The 11,301-nt window shown below is 44.3% G+C and overlaps 1 protein-coding gene across 1 annotated transcript in view; it reads left to right on the top strand.

The window, feature by feature from the left end:
* The first annotated feature begins 3,905 nt into the window (after window positions 1–3,905).
* LOC100942600 (ubiquinol-cytochrome-c reductase complex assembly factor 2) overlaps window positions 3,906–11,301 on the top strand; it is a 15,508-nt gene continuing 8,112 nt past the window's right edge. The window contains exon 1 of the mRNA XM_003789103.2: window positions 3,906–4,102. Within this exon, the coding sequence (XP_003789151.1) occupies window positions 3,965–4,102 (138 nt within the window). The 5' untranslated portion in view covers window positions 3,906–3,964. The remainder of the gene's footprint in view (window positions 4,103–11,301) is intronic.

The following is an 11,301-nucleotide window of genomic DNA, read 5'->3' as shown; positions in this document are numbered from 1 at the left end:
TGTCTCAAAAGATTTGGGGGGAGGTAGTCACACGTAGCCAACGAGTATTGTTAGACCAGAAGTTACTTTGATCTTGTTTTCTTGTTTTCTTTTTTTTTTTGAGACAGAGCCTCAGGCTATCCCCCTGGGTAGAGTGCCATAGCATCACAGCTCACAGCAACCTCCAACTCCTAGGCTCAAGCGAGTCTCCTGCCTTAGCCTCCCAGGTAGCGGGGACCACAGGCGCCTGCCACAACACCCGGCTATTTTTTATTTTTGGTTGCAGCCATCATTGTTGTTTTTTGGCGGCCCGGGCTGGATTCAAACCGGCCACCTTAGGTGTATGTGGCTGGCGCCTTAGCCACTTGAGCCACAGGTGCCTAGTCTGTTTTCTTTGATGATTCTCTTAAATATTTTGTGAGTGTAATAAGTCATCTTGAATCAACCCATTCTTTATGGCTCCAGGGAAAAGTCGTAGTTGGAATCCATATAAGTTAATGGTCTCTGATCTCACCTCACACATCTACAGTTATTTTCTTCCTCCCTGCTCAAATCACACTAAATATCCATAATGGCAAAATTAGGCCATTGTAGGCTCATCTTCACTTTAAACATCCTACCACATCATGTTGCATTCATGTTTCCCGTCTCCTAGTAGACTAGGGTAATGTTCCCCAGGGTATATTTGAGTGTGAAGGAAATACAAGAGGAATTTCTCCATTTCATCCCTATTACCAATTTGCTGATTTAGTATGATTTCAAAATTCAATTGATTTTTCTGAACCAATTTTTCACCTATGTTCTTGAGGGGTTTCAAAAGGCTCAGTTAATTGATTTCCAGAAAATATTCATAGCAGGCTTATACAACTTTTTTATTTTTTATTAAATCAACTTTGTATATTGATGCGTTTATGGGGTTCAGGGTACTGCTTCGATATACAACTATTTGAGATCTAAGACCTAAATAGCTTTCTACTCAAAATCTCATACTATACATTCCATACATTTTGATTTTGTGTAGAGGTTGTTCAACTAAAGGAATAAATGTCTATTAAACTAAAAATATATATATTTTGTTAGGGTAAAGTTTACTTTTATTACTATATTATTAAAGGTTATCTTTCTGCTGTTTCAACATGTTACCTTGTTAGAGTAAAGACTATTTTCATACTATTTTCTGTCAGAAAAACTTAAAATTTTCTAGGTTTATTTCTTTGTATTTCATTATAAAAATTATTAGAATTGTCACTGAGGCAGAATAGATTTGAGAGGCTACTCTCACTGATCTCCAGAATTGCTAGCCTTCTGAAAATAAAGCTTGTTGGAACTAATTCCCATCTCTGCATTTGGCTGACAGCGACAGGTGTCAGGACCCTCTTCATCTGGCAACAACATGATACTTACAAGATGGGCAGGGATCATAATTGGACCTCCAAGAATAATTCAATAAACCAAATATACCAAATATACCGCCTTTAAAAAGTGGACCTAAATACCAGAAACAACCTCCTTTGTAAGATTTGTAACACAAATTAATATGGAGTTAACAGTCCTAATGGAGTGGTGGCCCCAAGAGCAGTATCAGTGCTAGCAAAATGGCAGAATTCATATACCATCAAAGCAAGAGCTTTGGCACCTACCAATGTCTAAGAAAATATGAAACTCCCTCAGCTGCCTGAAGCGCTATAGCATTTAATCAAAAAGAAAAGGCACAGGCCCTTCCCCTCCCCTGCCAATTTAAGCAGTCTTCAGTTTCCACAGTAGTAAATTTTCTAAATTTCTCTTGTAGACCTCAAAGTACTGGAAAGTAAGTTCCCATTCAAAGGCAATTTATCTTAAGATATTGTAAATGATACTATTTTTTTGTCTATTTGATACACATAAGTTGTTCTATAACAAATCATCCCATCAAAGTTAACCACAGTTCAAGTAGTCGAACTTCTAAGATCAATACGATATATCTAAACTGGCTCCCATCGTATAATAACTGGTGGGGCACATCTAATTCAACTCTACATGTTGGGGTATGAGGTGTTTTACCTGCATCCCTGGTTTCTTTCTTTAAGTCTTAAATGATGCTCCCTTCCAAGCCATCATCTCTTCCCCACTTTCCTCTATTCCCACCCTTGGCCAAAGCATATAGATTGTACTCCTCCCCTTCCCTCTAAGATTGGCCTTCAGTGACCTATTTAGGGATTTCCCCTCTTGTCTTTCTTCTTCCCTTTGTCAAGGGGTGCTGCTTTCTCCTTCCTCCTCAAGTCCCTCTTTGGACAATCAGCACCCAATACTTTCCATGACACTTCCTTGCTATGGCCAAAAGCCATCAGGTAAGGTTGGAAAGACTCTCTGACCTCCTTCATTTAGTTTTGGAACATTTATTCACTCCACCAGCCTAGGAAATGAATATTGAGTCCTCTGCTTTCATTATCAGTTGATGAATTTTTTAGCTCAGGTTTTTAATGAGGTGAAAAGAACAGTCACCAGGGTTACTCAGACCTGCCAGATGTCAGAGTCCTCAGTGGTTAAACTTGGAGAAAGCCCACATGAAGACACTTGTAAGCATACACAATCCCTCTGAATCTTTTCCTGCAATTGCTTTTGCTTTTAAAAACGGAAGAATTTTTTGAAAGAGGGCTCTCATTTGGTCATCCTTGAAATCCATTGGGATCTAGTTTAGAATCTGATAACCGGAACAAAAGAACCTTGAATTCAGTGCATATTTTGTTGGTGGTACTACTGCTTCTCACAACTCTCAGTAGGGATGCAGAAAGAACTAGGTGTACACATCAGATCCCTAAAATTAGCAGGCTCGACTTCCTGGCAAATTGCTGCATTTTTCCGCTTTTTGTTCAGGACCACCAAATTTTGAATTGTGGACGTATATCAAAACAAAAGCAATTCATAGTGTACTTTTTTTATGCTTAGTATTTGTGTAAAACTACCCTTTGAGCAGTAACTGTCAAATCTGAAAAGCAACTAATGTTTCCACTAATCTTTTTCCAGGGGGGGAAAAAACGTTAGTTCTAAAGAGTCAACATCCTGTAAATAAAGTTTAACATAACAGTACTCCATAAGCAGACTTTTTATTGTCAGACCACTGCTTGATTTTAAGATAAGTTTTATAAGTGTGTATTTAAAAAAAAAAAACAAAGAATAGTGGTTTCCAGGGGGCGTGGGGAGGCAGGGAATGGGGAGTTATTGTTTAATGGGTATAGAGTTTCAGTTTTACAAGTTCAAAGAGTTATGGAGATGAATGATGGGAGGACTGCACATTATTCAGTTAAGATGGTAAATTTTATATTCTGTGTATTACAGCACAATAAAAAAATAAATTACAAAAACCATAAACAAAATTTTTCTAGGGTGCATCCACCTAGCTCACCTAGCTTGACATTGCCCAGGCTAGAAAACCTGTACCTTCTAGAAAAAAGTGCGTAGCTTGCTAGGGGGATGGGAGGACAGAAGGGATATTTACAGGGGCTGGGAGAAGGGACAGGAACCGGGAAACACTGAGAAGAAGCTGCGGCACAGTACCAAAGGGCAGTAACAGGTACAGGGGCGGGGGAGCGCGAACAACGCAACGCGTGCCTTCTACATTAGATTCAAACTTCATCCAATAACCACCTGTATTACGTGGTAAACGTACTGGCTCATGCAAAATAGCGGAGGTCTCCGAGGAGGGTTTTTTAGTCTGGAATTTGTGCGGTCATTAATAAAGAGAAGTCAAGCTGTCCCTGGGGTACTAAGTGTCTGCCTGGCCCGTGGGAGCTGGGCCAGTTCCAAGAGCACGAAGGCTGAATTGGCCCGGCTCGCAGAAACAGGATAGCAGCGCCCCTACTCGGAGAGCAGCTGGGAGCCGGCCAAGACGCGCATGCCCACTCCTGTCTCCCGCCCCACCTCCTACGAAGGGCTCGAGCCTTAGGGCGCAAGCGCCGCCCGTCCGTACCGACTCCTCCCCCAGGGGCGGGAACTAGTGGGGCCCAAAATGGCGGCCAGTCGCTACCGGCGTTTTCTTAAGCTCTGTGAGGAATGGCCAGTGGACGAGACCAAACGGGGCCGGGACTTGGGCACTTACCTGCGGCAGCGGGTAGCACAGGCCTTTCGGGAGGGAGAGAACACCCAGGTGACCGGCGGGGAGGCGGCTGGGGCGAGGGGAGGAAAGGATGAGGTAGGGCGGGACCAATGAGCGGGCTAGCGGCGAGACCCGCGCATGCGCGGACCATTCCTCTCAGGCTGCACGTGTGTGTGGACCCCTTATCCCTCTCGGAGCTACAGAGCTCCACGTCTCTTCCTTTTACTTACATCTCTTACTCGGTAGCACCTTGGAATTACCGAAGAAACTTTCTAAAAATCCTGATGCCTGGGACCATTAAACCTTCCTCAGTCAGAATATCTCGGGGTGAGGTCTTGGCCTCAGTGTTTTTTTTGTTTTTTTTTTTTTTGAGACAGAGCCTCAAGCTGTCCCCCTGGGTAGAGTACCGTGGCATTACAGCTCACAGCAACCTCCAACTCCTGGGCTCAAGCGAGTCTCCTGCCTCTGCCTCCCAAGTAGCTGGGACCACAGGCGCCTGCCACAACGCCCGGCTATTTTTTGGTTGCAGCCGTCATTGTTGTTTGGCGGGTCCGGGCTGGGGATTCGAACCCGCCACCTTAGGTGTACGTGGCTGGCGCCTTAGCCGGTTGAGCTATAGGAGCTGATAGGAGCCGAGCCGGCCTCAGTGTTTTTAAAAGTTCTCCAGGTGACTGTGTTAGGTGCAAGCAGACAAGCAGAGTTGAGACCCCCCCCCCCCAAACACCAGTCACAGGTGGTGACAGTCTCAGGCTTGTTGCTCCCGTGTCACGGTACCATTACATCAGAGTGTTGTGTGTTGACCAAACTGATTCCTAAGGGCCTCCGCAGGGCCCCCAGCAAGCTTTTCCGCTTTTCGTGGCCTCCTATAAGCCTAGCAGCAGGTGTGGCGCCCTGAGATTCATTCATTCATAGAGCACATATTTATTGAACACCTACCATGTGCCAGGAACCGTGGCGGGTGCTACAGAGACAGTAGTGCATTAGATGAGGTCCTGCCCCTATGAAATTTTATATTCTAGTTCAGGATACAATAAACAAGTACCTAAGATAAGTACTGTTATGGCTATAAAAGAGGTAGTATGATGAAAGGGTAACATTCGTCTACCTTTCTGAGGAAATGGCATATAGTTAAGACCCCCAGAGAAGAGGACGAGCCAGCGGTGTACAGTGGCTAGAAGGGCACTCCGGGTGCTGCAAGATCCTGAGGCAGGAAGCAGATTGACATATTAAGAGAACAGAAGGAAAGCCAGAATGGTTGGAGGGGGTGAGTAAGGTGGAGTTTGCTAAGAGTTGAGGTCAGTAAGGTACCAGCCAGGCTTGGGTCTTAAAGGTTCTAATTAGGAGTTAGATTTTACCATAAGGCCCGTGAGAAGCCACTAGGGACATTTTAGTCAGGGGCTGGCTAAATTTACTTTTTTAAAAAAGGCCACTCTGGTTAAATGTGGTGAATGGGTTAAAGGCAGCAAGACCAGAAACAAGGAGGCTGGAGAGAAGCCTGATAGGCAAGAGATGGATCTGGTGGATTGGACGGGGAGGGCAGCACAGGCAATGGAAGTGGCTAGATTCAGGTTACATACAGATTGAGTTGACTGGACTTGCTGAGACATAGGATGTGGGATAAAGGGAAAGAGAGGAACCAAAGATAGCATCTAGATTTTTTTTGGCTTGAGTAACTGGGTATAAGATGGTGTCAATTTACTGAATAGGAAATAGTAGATGAGGAACAGGTGGGCTATGGGAAAAACATCTTGAGTTAGATGTTAGACAGGTTAAACTTGAGATGCCAAGTAGGCAGTAGTATATTTGAGCCTGGGACTCAGGCAAGAGGTCAGAGGAGAAATGAAATGAGATACATACACAGTCTGAAGAAATTACTTTTGTGAAACTTGGCTGAGACCTGTCAAAGCAGGAACATGTTTTTTGTTTCTGCAACTTAGCCCATTATAACCAAGCCAGCTCACTTAATGGAGGAAGAGCATGCCTAGTGGCATCCTTGTGACAGGGCTGTTGATTAGGTGATGGCATAGATGAAGTGTCTGGCCCAGCACTTCTAGGGGGAGGTGTAGGTTACACTACAGTCAGGGCCCTCACATCTTTTATGGTGGTCTTCATTGGCCCAAAGTATAAAGAGCTCGAAAGCAAGAATTGTATCTAGTCCCAACTCTGTAAACTCTATAGACTTTCTAGGGCTCTGTTCCCTGCGTATTCTTATGCTTCCTGAGAATAGAGATGTTGCCATTTTTATCTCCAACCCAGTGTTTAGCGTAGTTCTTGGCACATAAAAAGCACTCAGTAAATTTCTGAATGAATAGATAAATAAGCGATTGGTTATGGCTCATGAGACAAAGTTCATTTGAATATAGTTGCAGACGTGGCACTAGATGAAGAGAAGTAGGGAACGAGAAGGAAATAGCTCCTAAGTGGTAAGACTTTATTTACTGTGTTTGGAGAACTACAGGAACTGCAAAAGAGAGACAACCCTCGTCACCACCAGGGAGCTTAACTGGTGGGCAGTGAGAGGCTAGATCCTTGGGGAGGCAAGAGAATGACATTCACCTACTTGACTGTTCATGTAAGAGGAGCTAACAAAGGAGGGCAGAGCTTTCTTTTTTGGAGTTGTCATCACCTAAGGAAATAGTTTCTTATCTGTCAAAGACCCACACAGGGTTGAGTCATAGCTGCAGGTGCAAGTCATGGCTTGGTTGATGGTTCCACAGCAGCTGATTGTTCCTGGGAACAATTCCTGGGAAAGTGAACCAGTGCATCTTGATGGCAGTGGGCATTTACTCAGGACCACTGTTGTATCTCATCTTAATGTCACCTAAGAAGGCACCTGGGCTTAGTATAACTTTTGGAGGGAGCAACCCCTTGCTGGGGTTGAGAACAGTACTGTGAGTCACTCCTGCTGACACCCCCAAATTATTTATAAAGACCTTGATAAAGGTGGTTCTGGTAGGCTCTTCATTAAACTGGCAGCAGGAGGTGGGGTGCTGATTAGACCCAGTTGTCTAATGGACATGGAGCTCCCACTTGGTTATGCCAGTTGCCAGAAAGACAGGACTGAAGGGAAAGGTAGCTCTGCTTACACAACTTTTTTATTTCTATAGAAGAAAGGCAGGCAGTCCTCCCCTGGCCCCTTAGCTTCCTATTTCCTAAAAATAACTAAAAGGTGCACAGCGCACCTTTCCATGCATAATCTCATGTAATTTAATCTGTAGTGTGGCTGAGTGGTGGCCGTTTTATAGATGATAAAACAAAATGAGAAAAATGAAACAACTATTGAGGGTCTGCTCATAAGAGAAAAGCCAAGTAAACAAACCTAGCCGGCCTGACCTCCAGTGTGACATGTCTCCTCAGTGCCTAGTCTTTCCTCAGCTGCTGTTCCTCCCAAGTTATATCTTGTTAGAACAATCTCTTATTCTATGAATATGAAGCCACTTTCTTCTCATTCCTCATTCAAACCTTTTTGGACCATAGAGAGTTTGGGCAATGAATTAAACATCTCACTGTGTTTGCCCACCTGCTTTTCTTTGCCCTAGCCACTACCTCCCTAGTGTGGTTGGGAAGAGAGATTATCCTCCATGGGGTACCAGTGCAGAAAAGCCAGGCTCAGTAGAAGGCAAATTAATAATTCATACTGAAAACCAGAGTACAAAAACTGCCTCCATTTGTTCCACCTCAAATTGCCCTTTGGGGAGTTTCATGGCCCACCCTAAACCCACCCAGAGGGGAGGTGATGGTGGGAAGCAGGAACACATGTAACACCTCTTACACCCTGTATCCTGTTGTGCAGTTTTTAAAGTCACTGTTGATGGGTTTTCCCCCCTTTGAATACAGTTTCTTTAGGAACACGTGTTTCCTGGAACTCTGAGAGCTTAATAAAAGAATCACAACATGAGGGAAGGTGGCAAAACAACTAATTGGTGACTTTGCTACAGTGAAAGGAGCAAGTCCTTCTAATGAGTTCATTAGGTGTACAAGCAGCTCCCTGAAAGATCCCTGTGTACCAGCACCTTTATCTTAGCAGAGGGTGCAGCCCTGAGGGACTACCTGGAAATGACTACACAGGAAGGGACTCAACCACCAGCGACTTCTTATAAATGTATTGTACCCAGTATTTATTTAAATAATATTGGCCCAGTTTGAAAGAATTTAAATATTATCTTGGGTTTCTAATAATGTAAATGATTTTTCCACCTCATCAGAGGAGAATTCAACGGTTTTATATAATTCTGTTTTGTTGGTCATCCAGTTAAGTCTTTGGCATTCCTCTGCATGGCAGGGAGCTGGCTCCCCAGCTGCCTGCAACATGCTAGCCATGGTGAAGCCAGCTCACTGTTGCTTATCCTCATACGTGGGCCCCTTGAAGTCATTTTTGACGAGTAGGCTAAGAATAGATTATTCTATTTTTAATTATAATATTGAGCCCACTGCAAAACAGGAGTTGTGAAGAGAATCATCACTAAGGGGAATGCAAACATCTCCATCTTTTTTTCTCTCCCAATTCTGAATGGAGCTAGCATTGAGTTAAGGTAGTGTCTAGACCAGTGGTTCTCAACCTTCCTAATGCTGCGGCCCTTTAATACAGTCCCTGTGGGTTGTGACCCATAGGTTGAGAACTGCTGGTCTAGACCAAGGAGTGGCATTTTTCTGTGCATATAAAGATGCAGGGACAACTCCTAAAAGGATAGCCACTTCTAGTGGGACCATTCAAAGATCTTTGGATCTGCCCATTGCTTCCTGGGTAAGTTGCAGGCAATTTTGTGAGACTTTCAGTGCCCTCTGGTCCTTGGTCCCAGCCTTTGGGTCCAGCCTTGCTTTCTTACCCCAGCATAGGTAAGCCCCAGCAAGGGTGTCTTAGCATTGCCTCTCAAATTGTCTATAAAGAAGTGGTTCTGAACCTATGAGACTCCAGTGCACTGTCTCATAGGTGGCCAACAGCAGTTGGTACGTAATCTCACTACTCAAAAGGATATCAATGGCTTGGCACCCATAGCTCAGTGGTTAGGGTGCCAGCCACATACAGTGGGGCTGGTGGGTTTGAATCTGGCCCAGGCCTGCTAAACAGCAATGACAACTACAACAAAAAATAGCCAGGTGTGACAGGCACCTGTAGTCCCAGCTACTCGGGAGGCTGAGGCAAGAGAATTGCTTAAGCCCAAGAGTTTGAGATTGCTGTGAGCTGTGATGCCATGCTACTCTACTGAGGGTGACATAGCAAAACTGTCTTAGTAAATAAATAGATAGATAGATATCAATGGAGATACCTGTCTAATTCCAGAAGCTTCACCACACACCCATGCCACATAGGTGCTTCCCAGGCCCTTGAAGCCCTTCCTGCCTAAAACAACCTTGTCCTATGCATCTTCATGACTTGTCCTCACTGCTACTCCTCTGATCCCCATTACACTTGTGCCCAGGTCAGTGCTCCTCAGAGTTAGGACTCTGGCTCCCCTCACCCTGTGTCAGTGCAGTGACACTCAATCCTTCCCTGCCATCCCTGCCTGTCAGCCCAGCCTGTGCCCATCTCCCACCTCACATCTCCTGCAGCAGTGGTGTTCCACAGCTCTGGCAGTGTTATACTCTGCCCCAGGGCATGCTTGATTTTTAATGGATCTTGTCTCCTCATCTTTACTAGCTTCTCCAGTGCCAGGCTAGGTCTTCTTCTTGATGTCCCCCCACCACCCCCCCAGCAGAGCACTCTACATAGTAGGTGCTCAAGAAATAGATTTCCACCCACACCGTACCCTAGAAGTGCATTAATGTACATAGTTACCGTTCAATAAAAAAAAAAAAAAAAAGAAATAGATTTCCAATTGAATTGGAGGGAAGAGGCACCCATAATAGAATGAACTCATTTCAGAAGTTCATTACCAAGTCATGAAAACCTTTTTTCATAGATCCTCCTGGACCAAATCCAACTCTACCTTAATTAGCAAAGCAATTTGCGACACCCTTTCCCCAAAGTGCTCATGAGTCCCTTTGTGTGACTAGAATAGGGACCGCTGTACCAATTGCTGTCACCACCCAAAATTCAATTTTGAAAATTGAAATCAGTGCCTGCGGCACTGATGTAGATTTGTATGTATAAAAGTTTAATATGGTAAAGAGAAATTTACTGAGGACTGAGCAGGGGAAATGCAAAAGGAGCAAAAATAGAGCTATAAAGGACACTTTGTCAGTTGAACATCTATTTTATTCACATTTAGGGAGCAGTGCTGAATTTTTCATAATGCCCCTACTGCTGCCTTTTTCAAACCCAGCACTGCTATTAGTCCTAAAATGTCCGTAATCTCATTAGGTGTGAATGCAAAATCAGGTAATTTAAAGCTTATATTAAGAATATTTCTAAAAATGCACAATCCATTTCATGAAAAAAACTATGTTTCAAAATTAAGGAATGTTTGTGCTAGAGTCTGTGAGTAAAGTATGAGGTGTAGGTGTGTGGTAAGGCTTCTGGAATTAGATAGGTTTCTCCATTCATATCTTTTAAAGTAGTAAGTGAGACTATTTTTAATTGCTGAGCTTGGACTGGGTATGACTAGGAACCCGGAATTGGCCCAGGCTGTGTCTCTCCTTAGGCAGTAGGAACTTGGCTAGAAATTGACATATCTCAAACCCGCATCACCTCCACTGAGCTACTTTCTTAGGCTCATTTTGACACTTTCCAACCTCAAATGGGAAATTGGATGGCAAGGCCATCTTTAGAGCTTGTAAGTGGTTGGTTCCTTCTCAGGTTATGATTGAGCTCTTAAGGTTATGTAAATTATCTAGAGACTATCTGTTTAACACTCTGGGAAGTTTAAGAGTTGAGGGAGCCCTGAAGGTCACTTTGTTTTTTATACTTAGATCTTGTACAACTTGGCTGTCATATGAGCAAGAATGGCCCCCATCCTCCTGTGTCCTTCTGTCTGCCCTGCTATCCCTCAGAGATGGGAAAAAAAGGCAGGGAAGTAAGACACCCTCTTAACTCCCTTGAGGGTGTGTTACAAGGTCACCGAGCAGCCCTCTGGCAATTTCTCAAGTTAGAGAAGTGATGGTGAAGCAGAAGGGGAACTTGAGTTGGCTAGGTATCTGAGGGTAAAGTCTGGTTGAAATATGTATGGGTGGCTCAGCGCCTGTGGCTCAAGCGGCTAAGGCGCCAGCCACATACACCTAAGGTGGCGGGTTCGAATCCAGCCCAGGCCTGCCAAAGAACAATGATGGCTGCAACAAAAAAAAATAGCCGGGCGTTGTGGCGGGCGCCTGTG

The sequence above is a fragment of the Otolemur garnettii genome, unplaced genomic scaffold (genome assembly GCF_000181295.1).
Source record: "Otolemur garnettii isolate 467f Iridium unplaced genomic scaffold, OtoGar3 scaffold00031, whole genome shotgun sequence".
NCBI classification, from domain to species: domain Eukaryota; kingdom Metazoa; phylum Chordata; class Mammalia; order Primates; family Galagidae; genus Otolemur; species Otolemur garnettii.
This window is presented reverse-complemented; position numbering and strand designations above follow the sequence as displayed.